The sequence below is a fragment of the Choristoneura fumiferana genome, chromosome 7 (genome assembly GCF_025370935.1).
Source record: "Choristoneura fumiferana chromosome 7, NRCan_CFum_1, whole genome shotgun sequence".
Taxonomy (NCBI): domain Eukaryota; kingdom Metazoa; phylum Arthropoda; class Insecta; order Lepidoptera; family Tortricidae; genus Choristoneura; species Choristoneura fumiferana.
Window position 1 is genome coordinate 3861204 of NC_133478.1, and position 13877 is coordinate 3875080.

The 13877-nt window shown below is 39.5% G+C and overlaps 1 protein-coding gene across 1 annotated transcript in view; it reads right to left on the bottom strand.

Annotated features, from left to right (window-relative positions):
* Nucleotides 1-9126: 9126 nt before the first annotated feature.
* Nucleotides 9127-13877, bottom strand: part of FucT6 (alpha-(1,6)-fucosyltransferase 8) — a gene marked incomplete at its 3' end in the record, with an annotated part of 33567 nt that continues 28816 nt past the window's right edge. The window contains 5 exon segments of the mRNA XM_074089885.1: nt 9127-9300; nt 10017-10170; nt 11246-11383; nt 12097-12170; nt 12172-12197. Of these exon segments, the coding sequence (XP_073945986.1) occupies nt 9127-9300; nt 10017-10170; nt 11246-11383; nt 12097-12170; nt 12172-12197 (566 nt within the window).

Here is a 13877-nt window from a genome sequence, read left to right on the forward strand (position 1 = left end):
ACTACTGGAAGTGAAAAAATTTTAACTTTCATGATTTGACTACAGAACAGACACAGGCAGACAACACGGGACAGGTAAAACTAAATAAAGCTGTAAAAAAGACTGTTACTTTAATGACAAGTAAGGTTAAAATTAACAACAACGATTGTATAAATGATTGGTTATCGCTTGACACAAATTAGGAACGAATTAAAAACATTTTATCGAAGTTATGTACCTATGTACTGTATGTTTTTAACCTTAGAATTCGGCTGGATTAAAAAAAACGGCTACCGATATATTTACAAATTCTAAAAATGAAACAGTATAAATACATGCTACATAATAGTTATTACGTGACTGATACATAATGCCGTGTATTATGTACAGCCGCATACATAATTTTATCTACATGCATATAACATAAGTTTTTCTACAATACCTATACAGTACCAGCATTTTCAAGTTAGTGGGGTATGACTGACAGTGACAGCTGTATAGTTTTAGATTCATAAACAATCTAAGTTTGACTCGATTTTGATTCTCAAATCGATTGTAATATTCGAGATCAAAAGATATATAGAACAAATATGATTTATAAACAAAATTGCACAATCGACTATATCTTGTTTTTTTGTAACATTAAAAAAGTAGTTTTTAAATGATCTTGAACAATTCATAATAATTCATGTTTTCAATATTTTTTTTTATTGAACACACTTGAAAATAAGTCACAGCAAAATGTAACAATTAGCAAGGATATATGATCATATATTCTTTTCATCACTTAAGCTCTGAAAGTAGGTTGCATTTTAACTTGAAAAACCGTGTTGTATCTTTTGGGGATATAAGTAAATTTAAAAATCGAATGTTTCTCAATATAAAGACGCGTCAATTTGTTTACCCTTAAGAGGTCATGCTTATCGTCTCTGAACATATTATTATTGTCAGGAATCTTAGGGAAGTTACGAGTACAATGATAATAAGCAAAAATACAATGGCTCTTTATTGTACCTGATACCTAAATTAGTAGGTAAGCGATACAGAAACAGGTACACAATAGAGAAAAAATACAAGGTAAGCAATAAGCGACCTAGTCGCTCAAGAGCCGATCTTTTCCAGGCAACCACAACCAATTAACAATAGTTAGTAGTGTATTAACAATATGACTATTCACCATTTACATAACAAACCCTTAAAAAAAATATTTGCTAGATTGAGTAACTTACTATTATAGCGTTGCCACAATAAGTGTGTCACTCATGGTAGAGCCAGGCCTTTTAGTCAGCGGGCGCTCGCTGAGGCCTAATCCGGAGCGGAGCGGACTTAAAATGTGGACATACTTATTAGTTATTCCTGTGGAATGCAGCGCCATATTTAAAATTTACTGTCAAGCGGCGCGGCACCATTTTGAAAAAATCTTTCTTGACTGCAGTGACACCTACGAATTAATTTCGCGAATTCGCGAATTTTATTAAAAATATCACCAAAAAAAACTACTTTAATTTTATAGATAAGCCTTACAGTGATAGTTTAGCATTAAAATGGCATATCTAATTAAATAACAATGAATGACCTTCAATTTCTGTGAACTTTATTATCATTATCAAATATCTGATAACCAAATTTTTCTCAGTCATGTATAAAATAACTATAATTACAAAATAAAACAATTACCTGTAGGAAACACTGATTTATTTCGTAAAATATTAATTTATTTACGAAACAAAGCCCTTTTATAGTCTTTCAATATCAAATAATAGTATAATACGAGGTTTCAAAAATACCAGCGCACGGCAGCGGCCACACAGTGAAACTTGAGTAAACGATAAGAAAGAAATTTCTTCCGTAATGTTGCCGCGGCCGTTAATAAATGCCATCCTTGTCTATTTATGAACGCATTCTGCAAGAAAAGCAAGCGAGGATATAGGTCTACCAGTTTATATTTGTTAGTGAAATACGTCACCGCTAACGACCGGGAGCCGGTCGCTTGCCACTCAAGGGTTTTTGACAGCGTGCCGGAGCGGTCGCCTGCCAAACAAGGGTGTCCGGGACCGGACGCTTGCCACTCCAAGGTAAGGCATTATTATGTACCTACGTCCCGTGACAATACATTACCTCATCTGCTAGTTAAATTTTGGTGGTCCGGCTAGTTATCGTCACGCAGGACGGAACTCTTCAACGGCGACTTGAAATTTGTACGCAAATATAGTTTTTGGGTGACAATCCAAGTAGAGTCAACGTAATGTTACAGTCAACAAAAAAGCCCGTATTTTTTTAGCAAACCACTTATATTACTAGCCTTTATTTAACTAGTCATTAAAGAGTATGATCCACATCCGTAGTCGGATTGGCTTTAATTGACACACTTACGTAAATCTGATGACAAAACAACAATCTGGTAGTAAAATCCTGGTGGTCCAGCCAGGCTCGCCTCCGCCGGAGGGAACTCCTCAATGACTTGTAGGACAAAAACAAAACTTTGCATAATTGAGCAATTTTAACGAGAAGGCGTTTATATGATACATACCAGTTGATGGTGCAGCCAGGGTCGTCTCTTCTTGAGGAAACTCCTCAACGGTTGACAGCAAGCACAGATATAAAACTTTTCCACAAAAAAGTTTAACAGTATCTACACACTTATAGTTATCATGTAAATTATGTATTACATTACAGTTAGAGTAGGGTCGGGGTATCCTTGGTTTTGCCGACAAACTTTACATCGAATGTCATTTTATCGAAAGCGTTTCAAGGAACATTCATTCTCGTAATATCGTTTGGTGTAATTTTGTCACGTGACCTGTTCATTCAAATTTTTTTACCCCTGACGCAAAAAGAGGGATGTTATAAGTTTGAACGCTATGTGCGTCTGTGTGTCTGTGTATCTGTCTGTCTGTGGCACCGAAGCTCTTAAACGGGTGGACCAATTTGAATGCGGTTGTTTTATTTGAAATCAGGTTTTCTAGCGATGGTTCTTAGACAGCAAAATCGGTTTAGCCGTTTTTGAGATATTGGACTTTGAAGTGACAAAGTCGGACCAACATTTTGTTGGTTAGGTTAGGTTAAGTATATGATTTAAAAGACAAACTGTTCAGGGAATATTATTTGGCAGATGATTCGTTATGTATGAATTTTAAATGGCAGAATTACTAAACCACGATGTTCATTTGTTCAAAATTTCATTACAACAAACACAGAAGGGTAAAGTTATAATGTAACCAGTTACCCCACACAAACTATTTGCTACCAGAAAATAGATTAGGTTAGAGCTGCAATAATTACATAATATATAAATAAAATAGGTTAGATTAGAACTGCGACCATACCCGAATCTAACTCCTACTAGAAAAGTAGTTTTAGGTATTAGGTTAGAATAGAACTGCGACTCCCGCAGAATCGAACTCCTACCAGAAAAGTAGTTTAGGTTAGATCTAACTGCTACCAGTTTGCAGCAAACGCGAGCAAAACTTTAGCACAATCTGTCGTTTTTATAAAATTTTCAATAAAATAGTACTTTTTTTGATTTGCCATTTTCACAAAAAAATATAAGGATATCAAAAAAACGGGTTGCGGCACAACCCAGTACTAGTTGAGCACAAACTGGCACAAAGTTGAGAGAAAAAAAAACAAAAATGGCTGTACAGAGTTTTTTTTAACATGTTTTTGTAAGTAGTGAATAAAAATATTGAAATATGATTTTAAGCATAAGCTAGCACAAGCTTAGCAAAACTTAGTGCATACGTAGTTTTTAATCTCCGACGCAAAATGAGGGGTGTTATAAGTTTGACCGCTATGTGTGTCTGTGTGGCTGTCTGTGTGTCTGTCTGTGGCACCGTAGCTCTTAAACGGGTGGACCGATTTGAATGCGGTTTTTTTATTTAAAAGCAGGTTTTTTAGCGATGGTTCTTAGATATGTTTTATCAAAATCGGTTCCGCCGTTTCAAGATCATCAGCTCTTTTGTTCGCTGCGGTAGGAATCTTAAACGCGTAAATATACTGATATAGATCCATATATACTTATATAATATTATAAATGCGAAAGTGTGTGTGTTTGTATGTTTCTGTGTATATTTGTCCGTCTTTCACGTCAAAACGGAGCAACGGATCGACATGATTTTTGGCATAGAGATAGTTTATACGGTCAGAGAGTGACATAGGTTACTTTTTATTCCGGAAAAATGCCGAGTTCCCGAGGGTTTTTTTTTATTTGCAATTTCTCTGAAACTATTGATGCTATCGAAAAACAGTTTTCGGCACAAGTGAGCACAAGTCTAGCACAAACTAGCAGATTTTTTTTTTTTGATTTTTCAAAATGGCGGTGCTAAGACGTTTGTTGTTTTGCGTTTTTTTTTCGAAACTATAGCCCATATCGAAAAACTGATTACAGCACTAGCTAGCACAAGTCTAGCACAACCTAGGACATACGTAATTTTTTGAAATTTTTAACACCGAGTCCATTTTATGACATAGACTTTCGTCTTAATTATGATTTGTGTTTTAAAAAAATCTGTGGGTCATATCAGAGTATGGTGTGCAGCACGTGCGAGCACAACTTAAGAACAATATATAGCGATTTTATTTCTTCAAAATTGTCAAAAATATGTCGTTTCTTACCTTTTTTGATTTACGATTTTCTGAAAAATTTAAAGATCAAAAAATGGATTGCGGCACAAGTCAGTACTATCTAAGCACAAACTGGCAAAACGTTGGAAAAATTGATTTTCCAAAATGGCGATGCTGAGATTTTTTTTTTATTTGCAATTATCTCTGAAACTATTGATGCTATCGAAAAATAGTTTTCAGCACAAGTAGACACAAGTCTGGCACAAACTAGCAGATTATATATTTTTGTCGATTTTTCAAAATGGCGGTGCTAAGACGTTTGTTGTTTCGCGTTTTTTTTCGAAACTATAAGCGATATCGAAAAACTGACTACAGCACAAGCTAGTACAAGGCTAGCACAACCTAGCATATACGTAATTTTTTGAATTTTTTGACACCGAGTCCATTTTATGACATAGACTCTCGTCTACATTATGATTTGTGTTTAAAAAAAATCTGTGTGTCATATCAGAATATGGTGTACAGCACGTGCGAGCACAACTTAAGAACAATATATAGCGATTTTTTTTTTTCAAAATTTTCAAAAATAGGTCGCTTCTTACCTTTTTTGATTTGCGATTTTCTGAAAAATTTAAAGAGATATCAAAAAACGGATTGCGGCACAAGTCAGTACTACCTAAGTACAAACTGGCACAACGTTGAAAAAATTGATTTTCCAAAATGGCGGTGCTGAGTTTTTTTTTTTATTTGCAATTATCTCTGAAACTATTGACGCTATCGGAAAACAGTTTTCGGCACAAGTGAGCACAAGTCTAGCACAAACTGGCAGAGTATATTTTTTTTCGATTTTTCAAAATGGCGGTGCTGAGACGTTTTTTTGTTTTTCGTTTTTTAACGAAACTATAAGCGATATCGAAAAACTAATAACAGCACAAGCTAGCACAAGTCTAGCACAACCTAGCAAAACTTTTTTTTTTAATTTGGACAAAGTGGCGGTGCTAGCCCAAAAAAAAGTTTTTTTGAAATATTTTTTTCGTTAACTGGAATTTTCAAAAATAGATAACAGCACAAGCTAGCACAACCCTAGCACAACCTAGCACAACCATTTGTTTTTCGAATTTCCAAAATGGCGGTGCTAACTTCACTCACATGAGATCTCGCAATATATTTTACAATCGGTGTTTGGTACCGTTATTGCTTTTAATTTTAAGTTGTCTTGTTGTAAGAGTTTGTACATATTGGCGTCCTTTTCTTGCGCGGCTGCGAGTTGAGTGAAGTCGATCGCGGTGGGGCACGATATCGCTTCGACGCGAGAGAGTGAGTCAGCGACAGTGTTCTTTGCGCCGCTAATATGACGTATGTCGTTTGTAAATTCACTAATGAATAATAGCTGGCGGGTACGTCGTGGCGTGTCGTTGTTCGATGCCGTCTTGTTTATAGCAAAAGTTATTGGTTTGTGGTCGGTATATATAATTAATGGCCTTCCTTCGAATATTTTTCTAAAATATTTTACAGCCATGTAAATGGAAAGTAGTTCTCTGTCGAACGCGCTGTAGTTTTGTTGCGCACCGGTGAATTTTTTGGAAAACTATCCCAGCGGCTGCCATTTATTTTTTATATTTTGTTGTAGTACAGCGCCTGCGCAGGAGTTGGATGCGTCACACATAAGGGCGATCGGTGCGTCGTGTGCTGGGTGAGCTAGTAAGGCTGCGTTTTGAAGGCTAACTTTGCACTTTTCAAATGCCTCTTTTGCTTCATTTGTCCATGGAATTTTAGTTTTATCCTTCTTCTTGCATCTATGTAAATAAGCGTTTAGAGGTGCTTGTATGGATGCGGCTCGTGGTATGGCGTCTCTGTAAAAATTTATTATTCCTAGGAATCTTCTTAATTCGTCGATTGTTTCAGGCAGGGTGAAGGAATTAATAGCTGATACCTTTTCTGCAGGTGGTTTGATGCCATGTTCTGATACGGTATAACCCAAAAAGTTTACTTCTTTCGCGCCAAATACGCATTTTGAGGGATTAATTGTGACTCCATAGTCGTTTAATCTCTGTAGTACCGTACGGAGGTGGGTAACATGGGTTTCTTCGTCCTGGGAGCCTATTATGAGATCATCGATGAAAGGGTAGCAGAAGTCGAGTCCTTGCAATACTTGATGGATAAAGCGCTGGAAAGTCTGACCTGCATTTCTTAAACCTGGGCACATTCTTGGGAATTCGAATAGGCCGAATGGTGTGATGATGGCCGTTTTTTCGATATGTTCGCCGAATACTGGTAACTGTTGATAGGCTCTGTTTAAGTCAAGCGTAGTGAAAATTTTGTTTTTATTTAGCTGATAGGTGAAGTCTTTCAGCCTTGGCACAGGATATCGATCGGGTTTTGTGACGTTGTTCAATCTTCTGTAATCGCCGCATACTCTTAAATCGCCGTTTTTTTTATGGACAACATGTAGTGGGCTCGCCCCACGGACTTTTACTTGGGCGGCAAATGCCCTGTTCCATCATTAACTCGAATTCTTTTTTTACAGCTGCGTAGCGGTGCGTGGGATAGGCCGTGCTTTACAATGTAGTGGCGCTCCGCTCGTCTCTATGTAATGTTCAACCGAATGTTTGGGTGTCTCTTTCATAGCTGAAGGTCGAGTTATGTCAGGATAATCGGCCAGGATGTGATGATACTTCTGCTGCATATCGATTGTTCTGATAGTGGGGTCGGAGAAATTGCAGACTCGAGTTTTTACCGCCATGTTCGTTGTTTATCTATAAGTTTTCGTCCGGCGACATCTACTAGGATTTGTGGTAGTTCAGAAAATCGGCGCCTATGATTGGTTTGCTTACTGCGGCGATAACAAATCTCCAAGAATACGATCTTCGTAAATTGAGGTCGAGTTTCATAGTTTTTTCGCCGTATGTAGGTATAATTGTATTATTCGCTGCGTATAGTTGAAATGTTGATGTTTTGCTTGCATATATCTTGATTTTGGGATGACTGATATGTTTGCGCCGGTGTCGATGAGAAATGTTAGCTTAGAGATTTTATCGGTGACAAATAGACGGTTTGCGTTTTCTGTGGCGCTGGGTTCCGTCGCGTCCAGCGCTGGTTTTAGTTTCCCGTGGGCGGCGTGTGTGGTTTTTGGTGAAAGGTGCATGGCTCCTCACAATTGTATGCTCTTGGTCCAAATCTTTGATGATAGTAACAGAATGATGCATTATACGGTGGTGTACTGCGGAGTGAGCTGCGGCCGCGCTTCATTGATTGGGAACGGGATCGATTCCATTGTCTGCTGCGCCCGCGCCAGTTGCGTTGCGGCGAGCGGCCGCGTCGGTTGTGTGCTTGCGCGATGACGAGTTGTGTTATCGCTTCGGTTAACCGATCAATTTTATCTTCGACGATGCGATGTTTTGCAGGTGCTGGTGAGAACGTTCTAGCGACGGCGTACAGTTCTGGTTGCGAAGTAGATGCGGTTTCTGATTGTGGTTTGTGGTAAACAGCTGATATTTGATGTTGCGCTTGCTGCTCCATCATCTTATCGGCCATTTGAGTGATGTCGCGTATGCTTGCTGACTCGCTGAGGGCTAACACGGAGCTTACGTTGCTGGGTAATTGTTTTAACCACATTCCGCGGAGTGTTACTTCTGAGAGGTGGTTTCCAGCTAAGTTTTGCATTCTTCTAAAAAGTTGGATGGTTTAAGGTCACCGAGTTCCATACCGGCAAGCACGCGTTGCACATTTTGTTGCTCGGATTCTTCGTATACCTCGAGTAGTCTTTGTTTTATGGCTTGATACTTGTTGGTCTCCGGCGGCCGCAATAACATGTCGTAAATCTCGTCGACATCCTGGCGTTCCAACTGCCCCAATACTAATTCGTACATAGCCTGGTCGCCTTTTTTCTGTGACGATACAATTGCTTCGAAGTGCGCAAACCAAGCTCGTAATTTGTCTCGCCATATAGGTGGAATGCGTAGTCCGACTGACAATCCTAGAACCTCGGCATGACTCTGCGCTGCAATGGTCATCGGTGGCTCTTGAGATCCGCCGGAATTATTCGTCTGTTCATCGTTGATTTTCTTAATTGTTCCATTTGCGTTGCTCTTGCGTTGTCAGGGGTCACCACTGTTGAGGAGGATGTTTGGTGGTTTTCCGAAGATCAGAAAGAGCTCTCAAGATGCAATGAATATTTATTTAAGTTCGATCTGTTTTTATACATTTCTATTATTGACACAAGACAGAGACCAAAGATATAGCTATTTCACACGACATGCGAAAATACAATTTGCGGGTGGATTCACCTGGACAGATTTCAAAATACCCGAATGAAATAATTGCTATACTTAAATATTTTATGTGTATGTTTGTCTGGCTACTGCACACCCTTTGTAGCCTACTTACGGAATAAACGTTTCGATTCTGAATTCGTTTTGAAATAATGAAGTAAGAGACCGATCGTTAACCAACTATAGAACGAATTTAGCAAGAAACTTTGCACAAACCTTTTTGTTTAAAGCCTCAAGTGGCTATAATGCGTTATATTTATAAAATCTTGGATTATCATATCATAGTGCTGGCAAAAAAAGCAAACAATATTACCTGGCTGCTGAATGTGCACACAATGTAGTCACACATGGAGAGCATGTGTAGATCCACCAACAGACCGGTGAGAGACACCGGGGTGTAGCGGCGGTGCGTGGCCGCCGTCTTGGCTATGGACGGGTCGCCGAGGAACTCGTACTCCGGGTACTTCGCACGGGCGTCATCTAATACCTGAAAAAAAGAAAAGTTCAACGACCGGTTAAAAAAAACTAAGCTTGTAGTGGTTTGGCGCCACAATAACTCGATTCTCATCATCATCCCAGCCTATAAAAGCCCCACTGCTGGGAATAGGTCTTACAGAATGAAACATTTTGGGCCGTAGTTCCCACGTGAGCCCAGTGCGGATTGAGCACTTCACACACACCATCAATTTCATATTCTTTCTAGATGCAAGCCCGGGTTTGAACCCACTATCCTGTGCTTAAGAGGCCATAGGTTACCACTAGGCCTTCTTATCTTCTAGAGATTCCCATCAAATACCATTTTTTCCGTGACATCAGTGACTTGCCATTCATTAAGCACGTTCTGCTAATAAAAACAAGTATGTATGTAAGTAAACTATTTATTATGCAAAAAAAAAAACAAAGAGATAATCACTCGTGGTTGGTTCCACAGGGGCTTCAAACCAAATTCATTTTCACTGCAATTTGTGTCCGGCCATTATTTGTATCTTGCTCTTGCGTACGGTGTCCGAAAAGGACGGCCGTAGTTGCCGGCCACAAATTGTAGTAAAATATGGCCCGTTTAAAAGCCCCCTTATAATAGCTCCTGGTCTACTTCGGCTGCAGTCTGCTAAACTATCGGGCAAAAGAGTTGTTCGCCCTTTCATGAAATTGAAAAATCCAAGTTACATAGTTTATAATACTACTGGGATAAAACAGACTTACATTAGCGTCGTCGGTGGCCAGATAGACCCGCTTCGTGTCCACAAATTGCGTGAGCGCGAGCTGGTCGTAGTAAGCTTTGACGTGCGCCATGTACTCGTGTATGTGGTGGAACGCCGCCTCCGTGCCCACTTTGTCTGTGCGCCGTATGTGCACCCTGGAACAGAGATAAACGAGTCACTTTTTTTTGTAGCTTAGACTTAACTAAGTTTTACAATACAATACAATACAATAACTCTTTTCTCAAACATGACATGAAATATTGACGCTGTGTTACAAATAATAGGCTGAGAAGTATCGCGCTGCTGGCGCTGTGGCTCAGCTGCGTGCGCGCGGTCACTCTAGCGGCCTGCAAAGAGATTTCATACAACCTTGCAGGCCGCTGGCCGGCAATGCGACCGTCTTTTGTTTCATTCAACGCGCGCTCTGCGACACGGCGCACGCCCACACCCAGCACCACCGCCTGCAGCCGCCGCGCGCCGCCCGCCGCCGCCCGCCGCCGCCCGCCGCCCGCCGCCCGCCGCCCGCCGCCCGCCGCCCGCCCGCCGCCGCCGCCAGCAGTCACACAACAAGGGCGACCAGACTAGCGTCCCGCCAGCTTCATTTCTTGTTTTTTTTTATTTTATTTCATGTCATGTTTGAGTAAAACATTATACAATCTCGCATCCCTATCCGGCCTCGCTACGCTCGGCCGTCTATATCTACTTGGCCGGAAACCCCTACTTCCCAGCCTCTACAGTAATGTACTATTATTGCACACCAACACAGTAAGCAGTACAGAAAACACAGGTATATACATATAGACTTTACTTACTTACCGTAAGACTTATTTAACCTAAGATTATTTTATGTTTATTACCTTTCTTTCTTATGTGATTTTTTATGAATTTTACGAATAAATGAATGAATAGATGACTTTTGAGACACGGAATCCTAAAAAACGGACTGAAACCCTTAGAACTAGAATCCTAACATCTTAGATAGTAGCGAGAAGAAATAAGAACAGATTTCGTTGATGATGCTGGAATTCCGCGTAATCAAAAATCTGACTAGAGATAATATTTTACAGGAGAGCTTTAAAATTGTAGTTTTTGTGTTTATATATAGCAGCCGCGATACGCTACTTTTGACATTAGCATTAGACATTTGTTAGTAACGGCGGCTTAGCAGTACCTTCGACGATTTCGCAAAATTCTAAGTGATAAAGAAATACGTAAGCTAGTTAATAATACCCGACGATGGGCGTCTTGAAGTTCATCTTGGTTATGGTTTCATTGATGGCCTTCTGCATATTGGACCGCGGCTTTAGTATGTATTTCAGCATCTGGCCCACCCACCACGAGGCCGGGTCGCCATTGAAGCGAATTATCCTGAAACATCATTCATTAAATTTAAACTAAGTAATAAAATTACTTGGTGGGTGCCGGAGAACGGCCAGCGACATCGAGGCAGACCGAGAAGGAGATGGCGGGCGATCTCCTGAGTTAGGATTCGACTGGCACGGTTACAATCGAATTGTAGCACGTACTGGTACAGGGGGCTGGACACGTACGCAAAGGACTGGCCTGACATTGCGTCAGAACGAGAGTTGTGGAGGTCAAGAGGGGAGGCTTTTGCCCAGCAGTGGGACACTATACAGGCTACTTAAAAAAAAAAAAATTCAAGCGGGGCTGGGGCAGGACATGTCTGCTGGATGCATCCGGATCGCTGGGTCAAAATTACCACTGATTAGCTTCCATGCGACGGGCACCGGGACAGAGGTAGGCCTTAAGGAGATAGCGGGACGATGTGGAGCGATTCCAGAGGACAGAAACTTTTTCCCGAAGCCAGAGATGAGTCAAAGAATAAAGGGTAGGCCTTAGGAAGGTTTTTGTACTCTATTTGTTGACGGCACTATAATTTGAACTGAGAAAAAAAAATTGCACCATGTACGAATGTTTGCGCGCATATGTATGCCCTCAGTTACATATTTATTTAACCGATATATTTTTGATGAAATTTGTTGCCAGTCTTTTTTATTTGCCGCCATTCCATGCTATTAGGATTCCCTAGTCCTAATCGAATCTATATTCTAAAATATTACCTATGAGCGAGATCCTTTGGCACGGCAAGCGGTAGAAACTTCGGCTTTTGCGATATGGAGTCAATGAACGGCAAGCGACACCACCTTGGCGTCGTGTGACACTGGAAACAAACGCAAACGTCGTGTAACACGTCTACACGGCTCGGCACAGTCAACATAATTATCTCTATAATTATCAACGATAATTACAGAGTCATAGTTATCATTTTAATAAAGTCTTATACCTGCGTATGTTATTATTATTATACGTAAAGTCTATTTATATATCCGAACGCATGAAATATAGTGCAGCACTTTTTCGTATATATGGGTCGATCAAATTTTTCTTGTCACTCGTTGCTATAGTTACGGTCTCCTGAGTCACTCTTTAAACCGTGAGTTTATAGGATTAAAATTTGCCAAACATGCATTTTTGTGGTATTTTTGAGCTATAATTGGTCATCTAATAAGCATGTTAGTATAATGTGACACAACGTTTCTTCTATTAAACTGTACTACTTTTGTCCCCTCGCTGACGGGACAGAATCATAGCAACACAGCAATCGAAATAATATATTTCCGGAACAATCACGACTACTATTTATCGCGCAAATTAACTTCAACGAGTCGAAAGAAATTATATTAGTTATTAGTGATTATCGCAAAAGTTTAAAAAAATATATTCAAAAATACTTCTAATTACAATAGAATAGAATCATTTATTCGCATTACACGTCATGTTTTTGAATAATAACTGGCAAATAAATATCCTATAATTATTGAACATAATTATCTTGATAATTTCGCACCTTGCTCGGTGACAAAATACAGGTAAAAATAAATAAATATCATGAAACAATTGACACCAATTGACCTAGTCCAAAACTAGGCAAAGCTTGTACCATGGGTACTAGGCAACGGATAAACATACTTAGACCTATACATGAGCATACAAGACCCGAGAATAAACATTCGTATTATTCACACAAATATCTGCCCCGGCCGGGGATCGAACCCGGGACTTCAAGCTTCATAGTCAGGTCCTCTAACCACTTGGCTATCCGGTCATCGGTTAACTCCGCAGCTTGTTAGTGGAGACCTTAACAATATTATCTTGACGATTGAAAGGTAATCTTGCTAATATCCAGTTAATAAAAGTTTTAAAACAAATCAGTGCTTAAGTGGCTAAATAAGAAACAAACAAGCTGAGATATGTGGTGCATAGGGGAAATCATGTCAACAGTGGTTTAGCGGTATAGCAGCGGCACGGAATACTAGGACCTGGGTTCGATTCCCAGTGTTGGTCTTATTTTTCTGGTTTTTCTGTGCATCTATATTTCAGTTTGTATTTTCAATTTAGGTTTTACGGGATGACCGTAAAAGTGAAAATTTGGAATTGAAATAAAAAATACAAAAAGATTCAAAAAAACCAATCTTAACAAATCAGTCCTTGTTCGGTAAAACGATCTAAAAAACAATATATGTATATAAAAGAAGTATCCCCTATGACCTGAACGATGACCAATTAGTGACCAATTAATGGAAGTTTTGACGTTCGAAGGATTAACGACGACATAAAACAAGATGACAATCAAAATGCGAAGATTTCCGACTACTATTGGTAAAGTACTGTAACGTACTAGTGACATTTTCAACAAATACTCACGCAACTATTCACAAACATAGGAACCTAATGTTAAGGCCACATTTCGAGTGTTAAAATGTATATACTTATGTATGTACTTATCTATACATCTGACTATTCAAATCTACTAACATAAAACACAAGTCGAGGCAAGTTG